Source organism: Rhinoderma darwinii, chromosome 11, assembly GCF_050947455.1.
Source record: "Rhinoderma darwinii isolate aRhiDar2 chromosome 11, aRhiDar2.hap1, whole genome shotgun sequence".
NCBI classification, from domain to species: Eukaryota; Metazoa; Chordata; class Amphibia; order Anura; family Rhinodermatidae; genus Rhinoderma; species Rhinoderma darwinii.
This window is the reverse complement of record NC_134697.1, coordinates 67934328-67960578: the sequence shown is the minus strand read 5'-3', so window position 1 is coordinate 67960578 and position 26251 is coordinate 67934328. Positions and strand designations below refer to the sequence as shown.

Below are 26251 nucleotides of genomic sequence, written 5' to 3'. Positions count from 1 at the left end.
TCTACTTATTACGCACAGCTTGGGGATCTTTTATATTGCCTTTATTATCTACAATGGATTATGCAGTAATGTTTCCAGTTTTGTATGCTAATATGTTTGGGCTTTTCATCTGATTCACCTCCGCTTCCTCTAAGTAAAGTTAACAGAGCTGCTTTGCTGATTTTGATCCCCCATGCAAAGCTGTAATGTCTTTTAACAGCTTTTCATAATGTGATACAGAATAGAATACATTATTCATTTGCTTAAGACTGTTTTAATTGTCAGTGATTGGATTTTAACTGTGATATAATTGGATTTTAATTATGTTATTTATAACAATATGTATCTTGCATTAAGATGAAATCTGCTTTTTTCTTTTTTTAGATAAATGTTTCTGCAGGCAGTAGTGATTATTCAACATAAAGCATACATTTACAGAGGGGATCATTTATTTGTTCAGATACAGTTATTTTTTGTTTGTTGCAGAAGATCACAATTCCTCTTGAAATCACATCCTTTGATCATCATTCTCTTTTCCATTACAGTATCTTTAGTAAATTGGTTATAAAAAAACATCGAATTTTCATTATTGACAATTAGATTCAATGAGCACAGAATGGGGAAAGACAATAATATATTTACTTTATGTCAAGAAAATGTGTTGACCCTTTCCTGGCATCTGCCCCTTGTTACAGACTTTGACGGGTGTGACCTGCTTCTGACCACCCCTTAAATTGGACCCCAGAATCAACTTCTGTTCTTGGAAGAGACTGCCAAAGATGTAAAGACTATTATGGAACTTTACTTTAGTTATATTTGCCCTGAACCCTCTCACACCTCTCCCTTTTTGTCTTGTTTTTTACATTTACTCTATAAAAAAGTTTAATAAAACAGTTAAAAAAAAAACAACTAAAAAAACAAGACCTGTAAGTAAAGGCTTGTGTTCTGTGCACAAAAAAACAATATTAGTCCTCGTTCACATCTGCATTGGAGGCTCTGTTAGGGGCCTCCATCTCAGATCCGGGCGAGAATACTGGAAACAAAAGTGCAGCATGCTGCACTATTGTTTCCGGTAAAACCATGGACACTCACTTGGAAGCCCAATTGAACCCAATAAAGTCAATGGGTTCCATCTGCCATTTTTACCCTTGTTCTGCTCCTTTGATAGAGCAGAACAATGGAATGGCAAATACTGGTGTGAACCCAGCCAAACAAAACTATCCCGACTGTGATGAGCTATATTATGGTACCTTAAGCATCAATCATACAAATCCCTTGTTTCTGCACAACATGTTTTTCTCTTAATAATTACATGATCGATCAAGTGATCACCAGGGTCCTGTCACTCAGGTTTAAATGCAACATATGTCATAGGTAGCTGTGCAGTTTTACCCTCTAGGGGTATGTTCAAATGCAGTAGATTTGTAGCAGAAATTTATGTAACAGAAAATCTGTTCCGTACATCTGAATGTTGTTGGATGTCCATGGGTTTCTGCAAACCCCATTAAGATGACTGAGAAATCTGTGACAAAATTTGCATTGTGTGAGTGATTCATATTGAAAAAAAAGTATTAATAAAAACAAGTTTAGTTCCCTATTTGTGGTTTGTTTTTGTTTTTTGCCACCCCCATCACTTATTAAAAGGTGGGTAGAGCTTGGTGGAAAGGGGAGGGGCACCCACAGCCCGACACTTACTATAATTTACTCCAGAAGCTGGTGTATTATAGCGGGAAACTATACCAGCCCGTAGCTGGCATAGATTTCTCCTTCTTGCACATGGGCAGCCAAAGAAGCTAGTAAATTCTTTAAGAACTGTGCGTCTCTTCATAAATTGGGTGCATTTACTAGCGCATTTTATATTAAGACTGGAGTATAAAACGATAGTCTTACTAAATTCTCCCCAAAACGTATACAAATGGTACATTAAGGGCATATCCACACATACTGGATTTGCGTTGGAAAAAATCAGTTGCAGTCTTTGCGGCAAATCCATGGTAATATCTGTATGTTTTACCATTTTACATTTGTATTGCAAAGGTTTTTTTCTAAAGATTAATTAAAATCTCATCCACTTAGCAGTTACTTTAATACGCTGCAGATTTTCTGCCCACGAATTCAGGTGAAAAGTCCACAGCATATCCGCTCTAAGAAAACATACACTTACAATACCTTGTCTGTCATTAAAAAATACAAAAATGATCAGACCCAAAGTATCAACTTAGTTATCCTAGTTCTCACTAATATAAAATATACTATAACAATTATAGTTTAACTTATATTCAACTTGTATAAAATGTGAGTTTGTAAATGTGGCAGAACTAGCATAAAAATATAGTACTGTGGTCCCGCTAAAGATAGCTTTCCAATCTAGTCACACCAAAGACGTGCATGTTAGGCATAATGCACATGGGCATGTTATGGCTCTATAAAACCTCTGAGCTCTACAAAGCAGTAAAACAGCCCTTGTAGACATCTTTCCGGCATTTACTGTACCTCCGCATGCCTTTATATGGAGGTAACACAGGTTTTTTGACAGATTCCGTATGAATCTAACAAAAAAAAATTGTGCCATGCCACATCGCATGCCCTATTTTAGAGAATAGCTTCTACAGGAAAATAACTTTGTAATACTGCACCATGTAAGGCAGCGTAGGGCAGCACATGGAGTTCCTACGACTTCATAGTAAAGAGCCACGGCTTCCATATGACTCCCTACATCCTCCTGCACGTGGTTCTGTTGTGTGCATAATTCTATGTCTTACAATTATAGAACATTCAAACTATTAGGTCATCTGCAAATTAATTCAGTAAAAGGATAAACCCCAGACACACATCTTCAGGTGGGGTTTTTCTCCGATGGACCTCATAAACTGTCGGTAAGGCCCTGTTCTTCCATCAGACATTATGAAAGATGCTTCTGTTGGCCACATTAACCCTGAGCAAAGCGGAGTTTGACAATTGGTGCAACTTCTCATGATTAGTTATCTGTGGTTCTACATTGGGTGTAAGGTTAATTACAGTTGTGCTTATGTAATATTCAGGTGAGAATAAATCTACTTACTATCCCGCTGTAAATCCCTCTACATAGCATGCCCTAGGTTTATTTAGTCTTTCTTCTAAACTTAGGCAAAGAAAGAAACAATGTTTAAAGTTATCGGTCATTTATTTCTCTTTAAAAAAAAAAATTTTGAAAATGTTTGCATGAAAACATAAAGCCGTTAATCTGCAGCACCGTATCCTGTTGTGACAAATACCCGCTAAGAAAGTATATTCATAGGATATTGATGAGATCTTACATGAGAACTGAATGACTTTCTAATTAACTGAAAGAAGTTCCAGCAGTACTTCTAATTCTTTAACAATAGCAGACTGCAGTTAATAATAATTTGGCTGCGCCAGCACCTAGTGTTTTTTTGTTTTCACACCTGTATGGAATTTTTTAATTATTATTATCTGTATAATTTCGGCAGAATCATAGAGGTAGAACGGGAAAATTAAATCAATTAAATAGACGCCAGATTGGAAATTGTAACGACATTGTTGACAACTAGTAAAAGTTACTACATCTCCAGTTCCCAACACCTGGAAAGTTTTAAGTTATTACATAAATATTACTCATATTGTATATTTTTTCTCTCTGATGACCTCTTGCACTTCAAAGTACTGTAATGCAGAACATACAGGAGACAAATCTTCACACAGATGACATTATAGTAATTGCTTTGCCAGAAGGAGGTACACTTTTATATAGAAAACGATATCTATAGTCTAGTCCACCTCCACTATATCATCACGTCAAGGTGACTGAATGAATTAGTCATCTGACAGGATAAGCCTTATCTGGCAACCGTCTCGCTATCTGCACCGAAAGCAGCACGTCCCTGATGACAGCCAAATACATTGAGACTCCATCATAAGGATCAGATTTATGGAACAATCTTCTATTAGCATAATTAAGGTAGAAGAAAGTGAGATAATTTGTTTGCTGTAAATGCAGATGTACATGACGCTGCTGAACATGCAAACGTTCTCACACACATGAAAAAAATTCAAGGAGAAGGGATATATAGGAGGATTATAGAAGTGGATCAATATGGCTGCAGAAATAATTGTGATGCATAATTGAGTGACTGTTTGTATTGCATAGAATTATTATGCGGAGTCAGAGCTTGTCTGTTAAATGTTTGATTTATGGAAAATACAGAAAAAAGTGGATATAACATTGTTTACACATGTAAGACTCAATTCGCTGCTTGGGAGTCGTTTATCAAAATGGCAAAACTACTGTACAATTTTAAAACCCAATGTTTGTGTTGAAACTTATATGTGCAGCTGTTCTGAATTTGTACCACATGTATTTCAATCGGAAAATAGATTCTATTGTCTTTTTTGTTTGCAACACTGTATACAAAGCACAAACAGTACATTTACAGGGACCCTAATCCTAGGAATAAATGTATTTCTAAAATATGATTGGGAAAACGATACTTTCTTTGACTTGGAACTTGATGATACGAGAAAGACTTGGCAAAAAATGTGAGGCTTAAAGGGGTAGTTTCATCAAGACCATGCCAGCACAGTAACCAGCTGAGCACGACGGGTCTGGCTTCAGAAACCCCTAACGATTAGCTGGGAAGTTGCAAAGACCTATACAGTTCCCCTGCAGTAGCTTGTAGTAGTAGATGCCAGCCATTTATATGGATGACTGACCAAGTAATTTATGAGGGCGATGGGCCCACCACAGTGAAAGGCACCCTATGGCATCCATATCCACTGATGGGGCATAAACAAAAGGGTAGTCTTTATGAGAAACCTCTGATCTCCTCATTTAAAGAGGCTCTGTCACCAGATTATAAGTGGCCTATATTGTACATGATGTGATTGGCGCTGTAATGTAGACAGCAGTGGTTTTTATTTAGAAAAACTATCATTTTTGTCGGAGTTATGACCTATTTTCGATTTATGCTAATGAGTTTCTTAATGAACAACTGGGCGTGTTTTACTATTTGACCAAGTGGGCATTGTACAGAGGAGTGTATGACGCTGACCAATCAGTGACCAATCAGCGTCATACACTTCTCCCCATTCATTTATACAGCACATAGCGATATAGCTATATCGCTATGTGCAGCCACATAAACACACATTAACGTTACTCAAGTGTCCTCACAATGAATATACATTACCTCCAGCCAGGACGTCATGTCTATTCAGAATCCTGACACTTCGCTAACACAATTCCGACACTACAGCACAGGAAGCATAATCTCGCGAGATTACGCCGTAAACTGTCATTTCAAACGAGATTACGCTTGCTGTTCTGTAGTGTCGAAAACAATGCAGAGTTGTAAGAAAAGATGCTCTAGAATTGGTAATAGACTAAAATTTTAAAAGGAACTAGGAAGTGCTTATTATGATGACAAATTCACTTTAAGTAGAAAGATCTTCTTTATATAGACACTTAAAGACAATAAAGCTATTTAATAATACAACTACATTAGTGTTCCTTTTATATCATAATTACGGTGGGCATCTGTGGAAATGCTACATTAGCAGAATGAAGTCATGTTTTCTGTTGTGTAGAGATGCACTAGAAGCCGTTGAAATAAAACGTGTCCAGATTTCCATACACTTTAAAGAAATGAGATTGCAATGAATGTGAAAAAGATGATTCTTTTGATAATTATACATCATAATCGCGCACAGAAGCTCATGATTTTAGAGAAGACACTTAGCTGCCTCCAGATCAGCAACATCCTAATAAGGTTCAGAAAAAATGGAATGGAAACAAAAAATGCTAATCTACGGTGAAGAAACATTTCATTAGAACTTGACAAATGCATATTAGGTGAAACACACTTTATTTGAGAATTTGTGATTTGTGTCAGAAAAGCGTGAGGTAATAAGGAAATGTAAGATTCCCCGCTACCACTAATATAATGAAACCAAGAGCTTCCACTGATGGGTACATTACATTATTATAGAGATATTCTCTGAAAGATTAAATTGACTTGTAATTACGTATTCCACTTACGACTATACTTCAGATAGTGCTATCTATTAACCTTTTTGTCTTGCTATTATCACCATTTTCTGCATTACATTTAAAAGACTAAAAGACAGAGCTGGAATTTGCTTAAAATTGATAACACCGTAATCTAGATATTTTTTTTAATTAATGGGTTGTCCCGGATTACAAAACAGGGTCTACATTATTTTTCTAAAACAGCGACACTCTTGTCCTTGAGCTTTAGCTGGTATTCCAGGTATACAATTTATAGATCCTTTTCTCTAAACCCCGACAAACCCTTTAAATGGGTGTTCTAGAGTTAAAAAATAAAAAATACATACTGGCCAAAAATTTTAAATATATAAACTTCTCAATAAACTGACCTTTACAAAGCCTCACCATTACCTCACTGCCACAGATAGAATCACCAATCCATCATGGCTTAACGAAGGGGCGCTGGGCCAACATATTTACTATAATTTACACCAGAAACTAGAATAAATGATAGTGGAAATCGACGGCAGCTCAGAGCAGGGTAGGATTTACTTTCAGGTTCACGTACAAGATAGGATGCAATGAAGTTTAAGAGGTGTGCGCCTCCTAATAAATAACTTGCATCTTACTCTTGTGGGCTTCTGACTAAGACTGGTGTATGAAACAAAATGAATACATCCGGCCCATAGCCTTTTTTCTTATAATCTGTTTTTTTTGTTCTACTTCTTTTTAATCTATTTCCTTAACTGAAATATGGAGGCAGTCTTCTTGCTTGAATTTTGGCAACAGCCGTTCCAAAGATTTGCTTTACAATAATCCCCTGGACATAAGAAAGCGCTCTATGGGAGAGTGTAGTGTGCATGCCCGGTCATGTGCAGAGAGTGGAAAGAGGAGAGCTATGACCATTACCTACTGTCAATGATGTGATCCTGCATTGTCTGCCTCCAGCTTTATTATAGAGGTGTTATCTTTCATTGTAATTCTGTTCTCTGATGGATATGATAATCAAATGACATCTAAGAGACCTCTCACACGATGTAGGCCATGTAAACGAGCGCTGATCAACGAGACAGCTCGTTGATAGGCACTCGTTAGCTCCTTTCACATGGAGCTATGTATGGGGATGAACGCTCATTACTACGATCGCTCGTCCCCATACATTTCTGTCATGTCGGCAGCACGTCTCACTATTTACACAGGGAGATCTACTGCCAACAACCATAATATTTTAGGCCGCAAAAAGAATACAATCAGCCGATGAACGAGTGTTTGCTCGTTCATCGGCTGATCACTGCCATGTTTACACAGGGCAATGATCAGGAACGAGCGTTTGTTTGATAATTGGCCTGTGTAAAAGGACCTTTACTCTGCTCCTAAGTTGAAATGTAATATCTACACAACAGGAAGTGTTAAGCGGGCCATACACAAAATATGTATAGGATTTCAGCAGGACTGGCTGACCATCTGATATGTATTGCGGCGTCCCAACTCTCCACCAACGGCAGATATAGGGGGAGAGAAGGGTTGGGCATGTTGAAGTTCAACATGCCCAATCCCTTTGTTCGTTATTAGATAAGCTGCTGTCAGATGAGTCAGTCTGGCCAAGCCAGGCATGCATGTGTATGGGGCAGTCCAATGATTTTTCATCGACAGCTATCTAAAGTGTATGGCCAGCTTTAGCCCATAGTAAGTTCTCAACATTCAGTTTGAAAACTGCAATATTCCTTTATAATGTTTTTTTTTTTATCGTAACTTAGAGACATTTGTAAGTACAGTACTTTTTCTAAAATGAAGCCTCTGTTCCCTAGATCTGCTGCAGTCTTCTAAAAGCACATATTGCTCTCAAAATCTTAGTCATAACTGATATATACAATTGTTTTTCTATGCCATATAATATAAACATTTGCTTGAATTGTGAAGATGAATTATGACCGTATTTGTTGTATTTGTGTTTCAGCGTGTGATTTGATGACCCAGGGGATTTTAGCCTTAGTGACGTCTACTGGTTGTGCCTCAGCAAATGCACTTCAATCATTGACAGATGCCATGCACATCCCGCATATCTATATACAACGCAACTCTGCTGGATCTCCAAGAACTGTTTGTCAACTTAATCCCAGCGTGGATGGAGAGGAATACACATTGGCTGCTAGACCATCAGTTCGCCTCAATGACATCATGTTGAAACTAGTAACTGAACTCCGATGGCAGAAATTTATAGTATTTTATGACAGTGACTATGGTAAGTACGGTAACCAGAATTTTTTTTAATCTAAAACAATTGAGTAAGCTGGAGTAAAAAATTTTTCTTTAAATTACCAATAATGGCTTTGTTTCTATTTGTAATTTTCTATAAATTAGCATTTCAAGTGTTGCATTAGCTCATCATATTTTAATTAAATTTATTGTATTACATAACTCTTGTAAAAAAAGATTTTCAAGAGCTACAAGATAGAAATAAGTGAGTTTCTCAAAATTCATTGTGTGTTCAATTTGGTACAAATAAATTTGTCGTGAAGCACAAGTGCCAGGATAGCCCTGAAACCTTGTCTGACTTGTCTGACTTCCTAATGTCTTCTAAGACTGTATTCAACCACTTTCAAGCCAGCATTTTGCCGTGATTCATGCGCCGCGATCCCTAAAAGTTTTGAAATCCTTTAAATCAGATTTGTGTCAAATTTATTTGCTTATCTCTCCTACAAACTGCTTAAAAAATTTAACATATGGAGGATTATTTTAAAGATAATAGTATGCAGTAGGTTAATCAGGAAATCATAGAGGGGAATCCATTACTTGGGATCCTCCTCTATGAGTTTAGAATGAAGAGCTATTCAATGTGTCATTGTATTGAGCCTAGCATGGTTACTGTTGTTTTTATGATTACTACTACTACTAAAGATGAGTGAATAGATTAAAAATTTGCAGCAAATCCAAGATTCAGAATATTCAAACTTGAAAATTTACAAATTCAATCATGGCTAACAACTAATAATTGGAGGGCAACATTTGATCCTGGTATATGAATCTTCTTATTAATTTATTTTATATAACTCCAGGTAGATCTATTCAATATGTGTCTATCTATTAACCGCTGATATACCGTAATTCTATAAAAAAAAGCTTTCATCAATCACCTGTAGTTATAAATTGTGTAATAATAAGGGTGGTGTTACATATTTAAGGATAGATTTCTAGCTGCCTGTAGCCACCACTAGGGAGAGCTTACTATTTTTCAACAAACATAAGAAATTTTGTAATTTATCTTACTACAGAAAAATGTCTCTTTCTCCATTTGTCAGCCCCCTTCTAACTGTTTACACACTGATTTGCTAAATCCGTCTCCTTGTAAGAAGGGGCATGGTGTCGTGTGATAATAAAGTCCTCGCTGGAATGCCACGGAAAAAGGTGAAACAAAATAGAAAGTAAGCGTGTCGTCTTTGACTGTTGGTGGCACTGCAAGTCATTACAACTATCTACAAGAAGTAACAGGCTGGCTGTACCCCTCCTTGATACAAAAGCTATCTTCTTGAGTCTAGTAGGCCTTAAGATGGTGGCTTCATCTTCGTACATCAGGCCTATTTCCCCTTTCAACAGTGGTGAATGGCTGCTTAATATACAGACCTTTATAGCCCTAATTTTGGGACCAACTCTTCCTTTAACCCCTTCTCGACGTGTACTTACATCATAGTCGAGTAGTGGATGTATGGCTGAGCCTGCTCCATACAACGCGGCTGTTGGCTGTAAGATACAGTTAACACATGACTGTAACAAGCTGTATCCCACACGAGCGGGATCCCGCTTCTTTAACCCCTCAGATGCCGCGGAGAATAGCGACTGCATCATCTAAGTTGTTAGAAAAAGGGGGTGACCCCAACTAACAGCCCATCAGCCCCCCCCCCGCAATGTGATTGCGGGTTGCCAATGGTTAATAGAAGCCTATCAGAAAAACAATACACTGCACTACATTAGTAAGCAGTATATCGTATAAGTGATTGCTGGTTATAATGCCCTAGGGGGGGGGCAATAAAAAAAAGTTACAATTTGTTAAAGATTTTTCAATGTACAAAAAAAACAAAAATATTAAATGTTAAAAAAACATATTCAAAAATAATAAAACAAATTTTTAACACCACGTCCATAAAAGTATGAACTATTACAATATAACATTATTTAATCCGCATGGTGAACACAGTACAAAAACAAAAAAATTTAAAAAGCCAGAATCACTATTTTTTGGTCACCTCCTCTCTCACATTTTTTCTCCCCGTTTCCTAGTTCATTATATGGTACAATAAACATTGCTGTGAAAAACAACAACTCATCCCGCAAATATCAAGCCCTCATACGGCTTTAGAGACAAAAAAATTAAAACGTTATGGCTGCAGGGGGAAGGGCTTAATCTTTTACTTGTGTTGGCCACTGCCATGTCTAGGTCATCACCCTGTTACAGATCCTTTCAAATGCAGCCTAAGATGATGTCCGGGCCGTACTTTCCGGGCCCAATATTTTAGTGGCGGAAGGAAAGTGAGCATAAGCCTCACCTCATTTGGGTTCAACACCTTTATTAAACATTGCACACTCCATCTTCATTGTCAGACAGACACCAATCTTATCCATGCAGCTGGTAGTCTCTCATCTTTGTTAGACCTTGACTGGTTCCTCCAAAATACAAGTAGTGTCTGGAAAGAAAAAAATGTACACATCGCTACATGGTGCAAGATAAACCTGATGGGTGGGGTGATTATAGTATTGGCAAGTAATTGCACTCACCTAAGGTAGTTTGTACTGGCAGCTACAACTTATGAAGGTAGACAGCAGTAAAATGGTTGCAGCTTTCAGTATCCAGGTACCGGCATCATGGTTGTGGTGCCGCAGAAAAAAGCAATTTAAAAAATATATATATATTTGAAAAAATATATATTAATAATGGATAAAAAAGGAAAGCGCTACTCAAAAGGAAGGGATAAATATATACCCTATTCGTACATCCAGGAGAACAATCTTTTGACTGTCAGTCAAAAAAGATTAACATATAACCAAGTAAAGACTTGGTGCATTGACCTGTTATATTCAAGATATAGCCTACAAATAAGGACAATTAACACAAAATTATGTGAAAAATACAAAATATCCTATATTAATGACATACATTAAACAAGACCGATTAAAAATGAAACATGCAGTGCAACATCAAGATGTCCTACAAGGCAGGAAGCATATGCATATAGAGAGATATGTGAATATAGATATAGACCACAGGGGAATAATGTCACAAAACATGCAGCTATATAGTTAGCAAAAATCCCCATGCATGTAGGTGAAACTGGCTCAAGATAAATATGCGGTGATCATTAAGAATGGCAAAACAAGTTCATATGATGTAAGAAAACTCTGATGGAGATGTATACTTGAAAAATAACCAGACCTATATAAATGGTGAAGTAAAGAAGATTACTTACCCATATTTTTTCTTCTGCACTGTAGAGACACCAGCCCGACGCGCATTTCGGCGAAATGCCTTCGTCCAAGGGTGGTGTCTCTCCAGCTGAAGCTGCTATTTACATAGCCCTCGTCCAATCATGTGGGAGAAGTATAAGGTGTTGGACTAGTAAGGGGAAAACCTCTATATGGCATCATACGCCAGGTACAGAGATCTCCAGCTATGTGCTTCCAGTGTCGCGTCATCAGGAGGGGCTAGAGAAAGAGTGACGGAAACGTCACTCAATCTCCGCCCATCCAGATGGAGATATGAGACCGCAAGACATCACGGGCACTCTCCCCAGTGCGTAAGCGCTCGGCTTATCCCGGGATGGTGAAGATAATTATGATTTAGAACATGATTAAACGAGTGCAACGAAAAGAACATATATGGAGGGGAGATAGATAGAGGGAGACTGGCGATTATCGCTGATGTAATATGACTGGAATCCTGTCAAAAGGATGATATATGTAATGTGGGTGAATATAAATAGTGATGAAGAAAAGGCATAAAAGTGTAAATGAAAATGTGTGACTAAAATATGAAACCGTGTGTAAATATGTAAAATAAATATATATATACTGTATATGTTTTGAAACATGTTATTATTAAAAAGTGTTGTGATTGTAAACGAATATAATAGTGATGAGATATTGTGATGGAAAGGTGCAAAAGTGTATGTGTTGAGTGAAAAATATAAATACAGAAAGATGTGTGTATGCAAGGTTGAAACACGTGGCCATATATATATATATATATATATATGTGTATGTGCTACACACACTTGAGATGTACCAATATGAATTGAGAATTCAAATTATTGCACAATAACGATAAAAAGATAAGAAAAAAGGTGATGCTATTTGTGATAATGTAAATACATGTGAAACAAAAAACCATATGTCTCTCTTTATAACAAAAAAAAAAGTGAATAATATGTATTATAGGAGGTAGTAGGTAAAAGCATCTTTGGGAATACAGTCCTGTCAAAAGGCGGAACTTCTCTTTGGATATCCATCCAAGATTCACATTATCCATCCAAAATTCACATAATCTTGTGTTAATTGACCTTATTTGTAGGCTACATCAAAAGGAAGGGATAAGTAGGGTAATGATGATGAGTAAATTTATTTGCAAAAACGGCAACGCGTTTCAATTCAGAACCTGCGTCTTCATCAAGCCAAAAGATCTTTTGACCCGATGAAGGCGCAGGTTCTGCGTTGAAACGTGTTGCCGTTTTTGCAAATAAATTGACTCATCGTCATTACCCTGCTTATCCCTTCCTTTTGAGTAGCGCTTTCCTTTTCTATAAATTTTTAAATATATATATTTTCAAATATATATATTTTTTAAATTGCCTAGATACAAGTGACACCTAAAGTGTGTGTGTGGGGGAGGTACAATACAGCCACAACAGTAAAATGCAAGACAGCAAAAATAAGTGTACTTAAAAGACACAGTACCAGTTAACTAACCACAGGACAAATATTGGCCCAGGATAGGCTAGAGTATAATCAGACCAAGAACATTGCCCTCATTTCAATTGGGGATGCAAACTCCACAGGCTACATTCTCAAGATGAGACAGACTATCTGCTCACTATGGGATCATGTTATATGCTGTCAAAAAAAGTCTATAGAGAGGGGAGGGGGGAGCATAGTGAGAAAGAGAGACAGAGGAGAGAGACACAAATGATGCAGCAGATTTCTAGTAAGTGTTGTATCTTGCCCCAATGCTGGATTCTCAGCTACACAGATCATTACTGCCTTATAATGTCCTCCACGCAACTGCAACTTCTATAAGGCCCCATGCACACGAACGTGTTTTTGGGCCGCAATTCCCCCGAAAATCCACGGGAGAATTGCGGCCCCATTCTTTTCTATGGGGCCATGCACACGACCGTAGTTTTTACGGTCCGTGCATGGCCCGGGAACCCGCACCGCAGAAAGAACGGGCATGTCCTATTACGGACATCTTCTGCGGTCCGGGCTCATTGAAAACAATGACGGCGGCCATGTGCATGTCGTACGATTTGCGGGCGGCCCACGGCTGACAGTCCGCTGACAGTCCGCAGCCGCCCGACCCGAAAATCACGGCCGTGCACACGGCTACGGTCGTGTGCATGAGGCCTTAATGTTATTGGAGAGCAGGATTATGCTCTTCTATGTGTGCTGTTTATAGAAGCCATGATAGCAGTTAGGCTCTGACCACTAGCTCGGGAAAAACTGAGAATTAGAGATCGAGCCTGCAGAGGGCAAAACTACTAAAAAAATAAAAATACATTAGTGGCCAGAATTAGTGTTATTCCTCATTTACACACAAGTGAGCTTATTCTGAAAAGTCACCTGAAAGGTTAGGCACGCTTTAACTTCAATGTACAAACATTGTGCAGTAAGCACCTAAACTCCCCCTAGTGGTGGACAGAATATTATCAGTTAATGACTTTGCAGGGGATTTAGAACTCTGGATCACAAAAATGTAGCTCCATCTTATATAAAGATATAATAGAAATTGATCAGCACATAAATTTGAACCTATTTAGGTTATTTTAAAAAAAAATGTTTAAGGGTGGACATTCTCTTTAAAGAAACAAATGTTTTCCAGGACTAGAATTCAGCAGTTGATGAATGGTGTATAATTTAGACATTTCATAAAAATAAGATATACAGTAATACTTCCTTGAAAAATGATTCATTTGTTGGAAGGAGAGAAAACATCTAGTGCTACTACTTTTTCTTTCTATTTTCACTTTAAAGCTAGAGATTAATTGACTGTCCTCGGTCACTAAACCAGCTCCATTGCCTCAGTTGGCACAATAACAGAGATGTCCTGAATCCTAGCCTTAAACCCTGCAGACCCCTGGATGATGGATAGTCTCATTATCAGAACATGCTCGGGCTCTCACTAGAGAATCTTGTGAAACATTGTCCTTATGACTGTAAGCACCAACTTTACTTGCTTCACTGTGGGTGTAGATCCCACCAGATAAACCTTATGAGCCCCATTAATCTCTAGTTTGTCAACTTGAGACTGAACTCATCTGCATTCATAATGTAGTAGATTTCCTCTTCTCAATTTATTAACACAGGTTAATTGTGATATTTGTGTTATTACAAGTGGTCGCTGAAACATTTGGTATATTTGATTTATGCTTTGCCATGGGAAAGCCAACGGACCCAAGTTATTCTGTGATTCCGTTTATGTTCCTCCTATTCACGCTTTGCTCAAATAAGCAAATGGTGTTGTAAAGTATCTTTTCAGATATCATGAGTGAGTAATTCTGTAAATTAGACAAACATTTTGTTTTGTACTGTTTTAATTCTCGTTAATGGGGTTGTCTACGATTAGATATGTGACAGGCTCTTTCTCTAAAAGAGTACCACTTTTGTTTGTAGTCTGCATTTAGCATTCACTTGAATGGGCATGAACTCCAATACCAGACACAGACAATGGACAAGAAAGGGCTATTTATTTTTGGGAAAAAGTAAAACCTTTTTTCTCCTAATGGACAACCCTTTAAACCTTTTCCCAACATAATTTGTAGATTACTATCCCAATTACACGTTTTGCTCAACTGATCTAAAATAAAAATGAAACAACTTTCCCAAAAAATATTGATTAAAACATCCTGCCATTGCACATACTGTATACAGTACAGCTTCTAAGAAGAATTATACGCACCAGGTAGTCATATTTCACTCTTGGTAACTTACTCCTGGGCACTATAGAGGTATCTGTGGTCAGAATAGGTTTGTGACATTCACACACAGCAGGTTATATATCCCTAAGGAGACGTTTGACCAGCATTTTGTTTCAGAAATCAAAGCTTGCAAAGTCAAATCAGTGCTGCAGGCGGAGGCAGTGAAGGCATGCACTAGACTATTGAGAGAAAAAGAGGGAAAAAAGAGGGAATGTATTACAGAGATTGCCCACTGAGCTCTGAATTTGCATCTCCACGAGCAGTCATGTGAGAGATAACAGATCTTTAAGATAAAAGAAGCAATATTGAAATCAACCAACAACATATTCTCTTTAGGTATAGTACCAATGGTGAACATGCACTTTAAACACTGGGTTTCATGACCAAGGCAATTAGGTTATTAGGATCTATGATTTATACCTATAGAAATGCCAGGGAGAAATACATAATCATTTTATTAAACTATATTATTTATTAGTGTAAATAACACTATAGTCCCCGGAATACCACATTCAATTAATTTAGCCCCAAATTTACTTATTCAACTGCTTATGTATAATATGCCATTACTATTCCAACTTCATATACTTTCTAGAACATATTCAGTTAGCTAAATGCTGATCTAGTCAGTCCAGAACTAAACCACATACCCACATGTGGTTGATTTTTAGTAAGTTTCTATCATTACAGTTAAAATCTTTTATTGAAATAGTCATAACCTTCTCAAATTGATGGGCAGGGACTGAGATGCTAATTTTAACCCCTTCCCTCTTTAGCCACTTTTGACCTTCCTGACCGAGCCTCATTTTTCAAATCTGACATGTGTCACTTTATGTGGTAATAACTCCGGGATGCTTTCACCTATCCAAGCGATTCTGAGATTGTTTTCTCGTGACACATTGGACTTTAAGTTACTGGCAAAATTTGCTCGATATGTTCAGTATTTAATTGTGAAAAACACCAAAATTTAGCGAAAAATTGCAAAAATTATCATTTTTCTCAATTTAAATGTATCTGCTTGTAAGACAGGCAGTTATACCACACAAAATTGTTGCTAATTAACATCACCCATATGTCTACTTTAGAGTGGCATCGTTTTTTGAACATCCTTTTATTTTTCTATGACATCACAAGGCTTAGAACTTTAGCAGCAATTTCTCACATTTTCAAGAAAATTTCAAAAGGCCATTTTTACAGGGACCAGTTCAGTTGTGAAGTGGCTTTGAGGGCGTTATATATTAGAAACCCCCAAAAAGTCACCCCATTTTAAAAACTTCACCCCTCAAAGTATTCAAAACAGCATTTAGAAAATGTCTTAACCCTTTACACATGTCACTTGAATTAAAGCAAAGTAGAGGTGAAATTTACAAATTTCATATTTTTTTGCAGAAATAAATTTTGAATACAATTTTTTTTATAACACAGAAGGTTTTACCAGAGAAATGCACTCAATATTTGTTGCCCAGTTTCTGCAGTTTTAGGAAATATCCCACATGTGGCCGTAGCGTGCTACTGGACTGAAGCATCGGCCTCAGAAGCAAAGGAGCACCTAGTGGAGTTTGGGGCCTTATTTTTGTTAGAATAAATTTTAGGCACCATGTCAGGTTTGAAGGGCTCTTGCGGTGCCAAAACAGTCAAAATCCCCCAAAAGTGACCCCATCTGGGAAACTACACACCTGAAGGAAATTATCTAGGGGTACAGTGAGCATTTTGACCGCACAGGCTTTTTACAGAAATTATTAGAAGTAGGCCGTGAAAATTAAAATCAACATTTCTTCAAAGAAAATGTAGGTTTAGCAATTTTTTTTCTCATTTCCACAAGGACTAAAGGAGAAAAAGCACCGTAAAATTTGTAAAGCAATTTCTCCCGAGTAAAACAATACCCCACATGTGGTAATAAACGGTTGTTTGGAGACACAGCAGGGCTTAGAAGGGACAGAGCGCTATTTGGCTTTTGGAGCTCAAGTTTAGCAGGAATGGTTTGCGGAGGCCATGTCACATTTACAAAGCCCCTGAGGGGATAAAACAGTGGAAACCCCCCACAAGTGACCCCATTTTGGAAACTACGCCCATTGAGGAAATTATCTAGGGGTATAGTGAGCGTTTTGACCCAACAGGTTTTTTGCATAAATTATTGGAAATAGGCCCTGAAAATGACAATCTAAATTTTTTCAAAGGAAATGTAGGTTTAGCTAATTCTTTCTCATTTCCACAAGGACTGAAAAAGAAAAAGCACCGTAAAATTTGTAAAGCAATCTCTCCCGAGTAAAACAATGCCCCACATGTGGTAATAAACAGTTGTTTGGAAACACGGCAGGGCTGAGAAGGGAAAGAGCGCTATTTGGCTTTTGGAGCTCAAGTTTAGCAGGAATGGTTTGCGGAGGCCATGTCACATTTACGAAGTCCCTGAGGAGACAAAACAGTGGAAACCCCCCACAAGTGACCCCATTTTGGAGACTACACCCATTGAGGAAATTATCTAGCGGTATAGTGAGCTCTTTGACCCCACAGGTTTTTTGCAGAAATTATTGGAAGTAGGCCCTGAAAATAAAAATCAACATTTTTTCAAAGAAAATGTAGGTTTAGCTTATTTTTACTCATTTCCACAAGGACTGAAGGAGAAAAAGCACCACAAAATTTGTAAAGCAATTTCTCCCGAGTAAAACAATGCCCCACATGTGGTAATAAACGGCTGTTTGGAGACACGGCTTGGCTTAGAAGGGAAAAAGCGCTATTTGGCTTTTGGAGATCACATTGAGCAGGAATGGTTTGCGGCGGCCATGTCACATTTGCAAAGCCCCTGAGGGGAAAAAACAATGAAAACGCCCAAAAAGTGACACCATTTAGGAAACTACACCTCTTGAGGAATTCATCTAGGGGCGTAGTGAGCATTTTGACACCACAGATGTTTCATAGAATTTATTAGAATTGGGCAGTGAAAATAAAAATAATCCTTTTTCTTCATTAAGACATAGCTTTAGCGCAATTTTTTTCATTTTCGCAACAAATAAAGGAAAAAAAGAACCCAACATTTGTAAAGCAATTTCTACCGAGTACGGCAATACCCTATATGTGGTCATAAACTGCTGTTTGGACACACGGCAGGGCTCAGAAGGGAAGGGCCGCCATTTGGAGTGCAGATGTTGCTGGATTGGTTTCTGGGCGCCTGTGGGCCCAAAACAGTGGAAACACCCCAGAAGTGACCCAATTTTGGAAACTACACCCCTCAATGCATTTACCTAGGGGTGTAGTAAGCATGTTAACCCTGCAGGTGTTTTGTAGAAATTAGTGTGCACACGATGTGGGAGAATGAAAATGGGATTTTTTCCATAGATATGCCAATATGTGGTGCCCGGCTTGTGCCACCATAACAAGACAGCCCTCTAATTATTATGCTGGGTTTCCTGGTTTTAGAAACACCCTACATGTGGCCCTAATCTCTTGCCTGGACAGTCGACCAGGCTCAGGAGTGAAAGCGTACCATGTAAAATTGAGGCCTAATTTGGCGATTTACAAAGTATTGGTTCACAACTGCAGAGGCTCAGATGTGAAATAATAAAAATAAACCCCTGGGAAGTGACCCCATTTGGAAACTGCACCCCTCAAGGCATTTATTAAGGGGTGTAGTGAGCATTTTCACCCCACAGGTCTTTTCCATAAATGAATGCGCTGTGGATGGTGCAAATTAAAAATTTATATTTTTCCCTAGATATGCCATTCAGTGGCAAATATGTCGTGCCCAGCTTATGCCACTGGAGACACACACCCCAAAAATTGCTAAAAGGGTTCTCCCGGGTATGACGGTGCCATATATGTGGAAGGAAACTGCTGTTTGGGCACGCTGTAGGGTTCAGATGGGAGGTAGCGCCATTTGGCTTTTGGAGCGTGGATTTTGCTTGGTAGTAGTTTTGTTTGGAGTCTTACTGGTGTTTCCGTTTATAATGTAGGGCATATGTAAGCCGGGCGGAGTATATAAGGGGCATAGTCAGGTGGTATAATAACGGGGTAAAAAAAAACAATAAAATAATCCATAGATGTGTGTTACACTGTGGAGCAATCCTTTCTGCACAGGCCAGTGTCGCACTGATATATGGCGTCCTTTATTATCCCCCTTTTGGTCCACACTCCGCGCCTTTGTAGTTTGGGGAATTTTGCTGGGAAGTGTTGTCCTGGTATAATACGGGCACCGTCGCTTCCAGCGGATATGTTTGGGCCCTCCCTTTCCTGGTTCCCTAATTTTAGGTCCTTGAAAAATCGCCTCTTCAAACAGAAGAAATGTTCCCCTCGGGCACGACTGCACATTTTTTTATTTCCTGATTTATTGGAGCCATAACTAATTTTATTTTTCATAGACGTAGCGGTATGAGGGCTGGTTTGTTGCGGGACGAGCTGTAGTTACTATTGGTACCATGTTGGGGTACATGCGACTTTTTGATCACCTTTTATCCTATTTTTTGGGATGCCGGGTAAACAAAAAAACGCAATTCTGGCACAGCTTTTTCCGTGTTTTTTTTATACAGCGTTCACCACGCGTTATAAACTACATGTTAACTTTATTCTGCGGGTCAGTACGATTCCGGCGATACCTAATTTATAGCACTTTTTTATGTTTTACAACTTTTTGCACAATAAAATTACTTTTGTAAAAAGAATGTATTTTGTCTGTCGCCAAGTTGTGAGAACCATAACTTTTTAATTTTTTTATCGACTGAGTTGTATGAGGGCTTGTTTTTTGCGGGACGAGCTATAGTTTTTATAGGTACAATTTTTGGATATGTGCGACTTTTTGATCACTTTTTATTCTAATATTTGTAGGGCAAATTGACCATAAAACAGAAACTCTGGTAACGTTTTTTACGTTTTTTTTTTACGCTGTTCACCGCGTGCAATAAATAATATAATATTTTGATACCTCCGGTCGTTACGGTCGTGGCGATACCAAATACATATGGTTTATTATTATTTTTCAATAATAAAGGACTTGATAAGAGTAAAAGGGGGATTGTGTTTTATTTGATTACTTGAAACTTTTACTGTTTTCAAACTTTTATTTTGTGCACTTTTTTTTACACTTTTTTATACTTTTTTTACACTTTTTCTCAAGTCCCACTAGGGGACTTGAAGGTCCAACGGTCAGATTTTTTTTTTTCTAATACATTGCACTACCTATGTAGTGCAATGTATTAGATCTGTCAGTCATTCACTGACAGCAAGCCAATTAGGCTTCGCCTCCCGGCGGGGCCTAAATCGGCTTCCGTAATGGCAGAGCAGGAGACCATTGTGTCTCCTGTTGCCATAACAGCAGTCGCCAGTCCCGATTGCCTGTCAGGCTGGCGATCTGCTAGTAACCGCTACGATGCAGCAATCGCTTTCGATTGCTGCATCGAAGGGGTTAATGGCAGGGATCGGAGCTAGCTCCGGTTCCTGCCGTTACAGGTGGATGTCAGCTGTACAGTACAGCTGACTTCCACCGCTGATGACGCCGGATCAGCTCCTGACCCGGCGCCATCTTGCCGGCAGCTACGGAAGCCGATCAGGCTCCGCCGCCGGGCGGATCTTGACCGGTTTCGGTGCTAGGCAGACCGGGAGGCCATTATTAGGCCTCCGGTTGCCATTGCAGCCTTCGGAACCCCGGCAATTTCATTACTGGGGTTCCGATGAGCTGCAAACACCTTAAGTGCAGCGATCGCGTTTGAGCGCTGCACTTAAGGGGTTAATGGCGGGGATCGAAGCTAATTTCGGTCCCCGCCGTTACAGCCGGATGTCAGCTGTAAGATACAGCTGAGATCCGGTGATGATGGCACCGGCTCATCTTCTGAGCCGGTCCCAAACATTCGGCGTACATGTACGGCAAGATGCGGGAAGTCAATGCTTTCCATGACGTACATGTACGGCAAATGTCGGGAAGGGGTTAAGGGAAGCGGTAACAATTCTAATTTTGTCCACTGTGATAGTGGCATAGTCTAAGGGTATGTTCACACGCCCTATTTATGGACGTAATTCGGGTGTTTTACGCCTCGATTTACGTCCGTACATACGGCTCCAAACCGCCGGCAAACATCTGACCATTGAAATCAATGGAGTTACGATGCCCTGTGCACACAGGCTTTTTTTTTACGCGCCGCTGTCAAAAGACGGCGCGTAAAAAGACACCCACGTCAAAGAAGTGCATATCACTTCTTGAGACATAATTGGAGCCGTTTTTCATTGACTTCAGGAGCTGTTTTTCGCTGTGTGAACATACCCTAAAACTGTCTCTTTTAATCGACTTCATACTAAAATGATTTGGTTTATTAAATAATTTCAGTTTTACTCTGAGAAATATGCCAATTTCCACAAGGTTTTATTTGTTTTCGAAACTGTACCATAATACATTAGTTATAAACGGTTGCTTTCAAATGAAACAAATATCACAACCAAACCTCTTAGATTCCTTTTTTGTCAAGTCCTATCAGATTCTTTCTTTGTCTTTCTTTTTTAAAACTGGCTTTCACATGGAATTATATTACATGGAGCGAAAAGATTGCTAACTGCAAATGGCACAAGACTGAATCAAACTGAGTTATACTCTGGTTATGTCAAAACTTTGGATATCAAAGTCAGTTACTTCTTAGATAGTATTGAGCTTCGACTTGATGTTAGCAAAGGTGACTTAAATATGTAATCAGACTTCAAAGCCCTGACACAAGAGATGGCCATTGTTTTAATGACAACCTGCCCTATAGTGCAGTGGCCAAGCTGTTAAAATATAAGTTTTATGCATTTTCTCGGAAACTGTATGCATGGTGTCATGATTTACAGTAGTAACAGGGCTTTTGCTCAAATATGGATTAACATACAATATGTAGCCAGGTCAAGGTGGTTTCGGTGGTAGATATAGAAAGATTTTGGCTTCAAGTTTTAAAAGGTATGTATAGCTTAACAAACAAACCCTGTCTAGTTTGATCCAACAGTCATACTACCACCTATTCCCTACCTCTTGCTAATGTATATTTGGTAGGTTAAAAAAAATAGTTTTTTAATTAAAAAATGATTTTATTTTAGTTTTATTTTTATTTTTTTTAAAAAAGGAATATTTTTCATCACCTCAGTGATATCAATATTAGTGACATAGATCATTAAGTTAAACTGGGAACAAAAGGGAAAAAAAAATCTTGGGTTTAATTTGCCCTAAAAAGGATTATATTCCCTACTGCCTTCTAGCGACATTCAGATTGGAGAAATTTCAATTAAAATATTTTATAAATGTAAATAAAAAATGGTATACATTTTTTTTAATAAAGCATCTAAACTTGTCTTAAAGCTTTGATTTTGGCAAAGTTAAACAGTGCCCTTTGGTAAAACTGCTAATGGGGCACTGCTAATGGGGCACAGATTTTCATAAATGAGATACCATAATCGATAAATAGATGGGATATGTAAAAAAGGCAATCATTTAAAAAACAAAAGCAAAGCATGGTCGTGCAAATCCAAGGTTAGGGCTTTATAACTGGAAGTAATCAGCCATTACGAAGAGTCCAGTGGCAGTGAGACAAGGAGAATAACTAATATAGTATGCTTTATAATGCTTCTCACTTTACTATATTCATTCAAGTAATAGATTAGGCTTCATCTACTGGAAACAGACACTTTCTGTCATGGTGTTGGAAACTTCACTTCCAGCATAGATTCCATCATTTAAGTTTAGAAAGAGTAAGCGTATGTTCACACGCTTAGCAAAAAAATTCAGAAAATACGGAGCTGTTTTCAAGGGAAAACAGATCTTGATTTTCAGACATTTATTTAGCAACTCACTTTTTTCGCGCGTTTTTTTAAGGCTGTTTTGGAGCTGTTTTTCTATAGAGTCAATGAAAAACGGCTCCAAAAAGTCTCATGAAGTGACGTGCACTTCTTTTTCGCGGACGTTATTTTATGCGGTCGTTTTTAAAAACGACCGGGTAAAAAAAACGCCCAGTCGGAACGTCGTATCTCCCATTGAAATCAATGGGCAGATGTTTGGAGCCGTTCTGCTTCCAACTCCCCTGAAGTTTTTCGGCTGTTTACGGCCTGAAAAACGGCCAAAAATAAGCCATGTGCGTATACCCTAGTGGGGGTTTTAGACAGGACGATTATCGAGCGAATTTCCCTGTTTTTACTGCCATCCATCTTTCCTTAAATACTGATCATTTTTCCAGTCCCTGGAGATGAAAAGCATCCCCACAGCATGGGGCTGCCACCACCATGCTCCGCTGTGGTAATGGTGTTCTTCGTACGATGGGAAGTGCTGGGATCGCGACACATAGAATTTCTCATGATGGACAAAAAAGTTTAATATTAGTCTTATCTGACTAGAGAACCGTCTTCCATGTGTTTGGGGAGTCTACCACATGCTGTTTGATGAACTCGAAATGTGTTTTTTTAATGTTTTTCTTTAAGCAATGGCTTTTTTCTGGCCACTCTTCTATAAAGCCCAGTCTTTGTTGTGTACGGCTTATAGTGGTCCTATGGACAGATACTTCCATCTCCGCTGCGGATCTTTGGAGTTCCCTCAGTGTTATCATTGGTTTCTTTTTTGAATCTCTGAATAATGCCCTCCTTGTCTGGTCTGTGGGTTTTGGTAGACAGACTTTTTTTGTCAAGTTTGTAGTTGTGCCGCATTCCTAACATTTTGTTATAATGGTTTTAATGGTGCTTGGGATGTTCAAAGTTTGGGATAATTCTTTATGACCCAACCCTGATCTATACTTCTCCACAACTTTGTCTCTGACCTGTTTGGAGAGCTCCTTGGTCTAAGGCTCCATGCACACGACCATAAAAAACCTCAGTTTTTGCGGACCGCAATTGCGGTCCACAAAAACGGACCCATTCACTTTCATTGAACGTGGACACCTTTCCGTAGCGCTACGGAAGGGTGTCCGTGCCGTGGAAATGTTCAGAAAATAATGGAACATGTCCGTTCTTTTGCATTTTGCAGGCCGTGCTCCCATACTTTGTATGGGAGAACGACCCGAAAATGCGGCTGTCAGTCGGCGGCCGGCCGTGCCCGCAATCGCGGGCCGTGATTGCGGGCACGGTCGTGTGCATGGGGCCTTAGTTGTGTTACAGATTTAGGGTCCTTTTGGAACAGGTGTATTTATACTGACATCATGTGACAGATCTTGTGACACTTTTATGCACACAGGGGGACCTTATTAAACTAATTATGTGACTTCTCAAGTTTCTCAGTTTGACCCTATTTAGGGGTGTCATAGCAAAGGGGGAGAATACCTATTAACTTATTTTTTTATTTAAAAAGGCATTTTTTTTATTCCAAATTTAAAATCTATTTTAATTCCAGGTCATAATAAAACATAACAGGAAAAACACCAAGGGGCTGAATACTTTCCCAATGCCTTGTACATAAGCCAAATACTCTTACAGCTGCGCTAGATCTGCCGTAAAGTTAGAATTAAAAATCTAACTCGGTAAGCAGAAGCAAGAACTCATTTAAATAAGATGCTAAGTAGCTAGATACTAGGTCATTTCGTTCTTCTAGGATATTACAAGAGATTTATGGAATGAGTCGGCAAGAGTAAATTAATTTGCAAATAATTAGCAGATGTTGAGCACAAACTGGCAGCTGACATGGTCTGCCCGCCCTTAGGATGCCAAGTCACAATAGGAGCATTGCTTGATTAAATAGAAGAATATTGGCATCATTTTATTCAGTATGGATAATAGGATGCAAACAATTCTGCTAAACTGCAAGTGTCTGATTCGGGAGTGGTATAGATCAATCCAGGTGTATCAATTAGTAGACTGAAGAGTCATCAGTTCCAAGGAAAGTGAAGAAATTACTCTGGTTACATATTATCTCTCCAAGAAACTTTCTAAATTTATAATAAGTATAGAAAGTTTTACAATATACAACACTATTATGGATTATTTAATTAGAATTGTATCTGATATCATGCTTGCTTGCAGATAGTGTAACTATTGGTTCTGTATATATAACCCATGCATCACCGTCAACATTTCCACAAATAAACCTATTATTACTTTAACCCCTTCCCGCCGCAGCCCTTTTTCAGATTTTCATTTTCGTTTTTTCCTCCCCACCTTCCAAAAGCCATAACGTCTTTATTTTTCCATCGATATAGTACTAGGAGGGCTTGATTTTTGCAGGATGAGTTGTAGTTTTTCGTAGCACCATTTATTTTGCCATATAATGTACTAGGGAACGGGAAAACATTATTTGTGGGGTAGAAAATGATAAAAACAGCAATTCCTCCATGTTTTTTTTGTGCGCCGTTTTTACAGAATTCACTGTGCAATTAAAACAACATGTTTACTTTATTTTGTGGGTCAATACGATTACGGCGATACCAAATATATATAGTTTTTTCTATATTTTACTACATTTACAAGTAAAAACCTAAGTGTAAAAAATAAAATTAATTTTGTGTTGCCAAATTCCGAGGGCAATAACTTTTTTATTTTTCCGTCGATTAAGTGGTATGAGGGCTTATTTTTTGCGGGATAAGCTGTAGTTTTTAATTATACTTTTTTGGGGAACAAGCAACGTTTTGATCACTTTTTATTTCATTTTTTTGTGGGAGATGAAGTGACAAAAAATATAGATTCTGGCGTTTACAATTTTTTTTTTTTTACTGCGTTCACCGTGCGAGTTAAACAATGAGAAATTGTAATAGTTCAGACTTTTACAGACGTGGCAATACCAATTATGTGTATTTATTTTTTTTTACTATGCTCTAGGTGGAAAATGGAAAAGGTTTTTTTTTAACTTTTAATTTTACATTTATTTTTTACACAAAAAAAAAACTTTAACAAATTTTTACTTTTTTTATTAGTCCCCCTAGGTGACTTCAACCAACGATCGTTAGATCGCTTGCACGATATACTGCAATACTAATGTATTGCAGTATATCGTGATCCTGACAGGCATATATTAAGCCCTGCCGGAGGCAGGGCTTAATAGGTGCACAAAGATGGCGGACCTGGGGGCCTTCAATAGGCCCACAGGCAGCCATAGCAACCATTGTCTCCCCCCCCGCAATTGCATTGCGGGAGGCTCGATGAGTTCTTAGAGTGGTTGGCCCCCCTCTTTCTA

General features: G+C 38.4%; 1 protein-coding gene across 2 annotated transcripts in view; it reads left to right on the top strand.

The window, feature by feature from the left end:
• GRID1 (glutamate ionotropic receptor delta type subunit 1) overlaps positions 1-26251 on the top strand; it is an 832880-nt gene that overhangs the window by 259983 nt on the left and 546646 nt on the right. For both annotated transcript variants that reach the window (XM_075841706.1, XM_075841707.1), the window contains exon 3: positions 7941-8225. In XM_075841706.1, coding sequence (XP_075697821.1) covers positions 7941-8225 — 285 coding nt within the window. The remainder of the gene's footprint in view (positions 1-7940; positions 8226-26251) is intronic.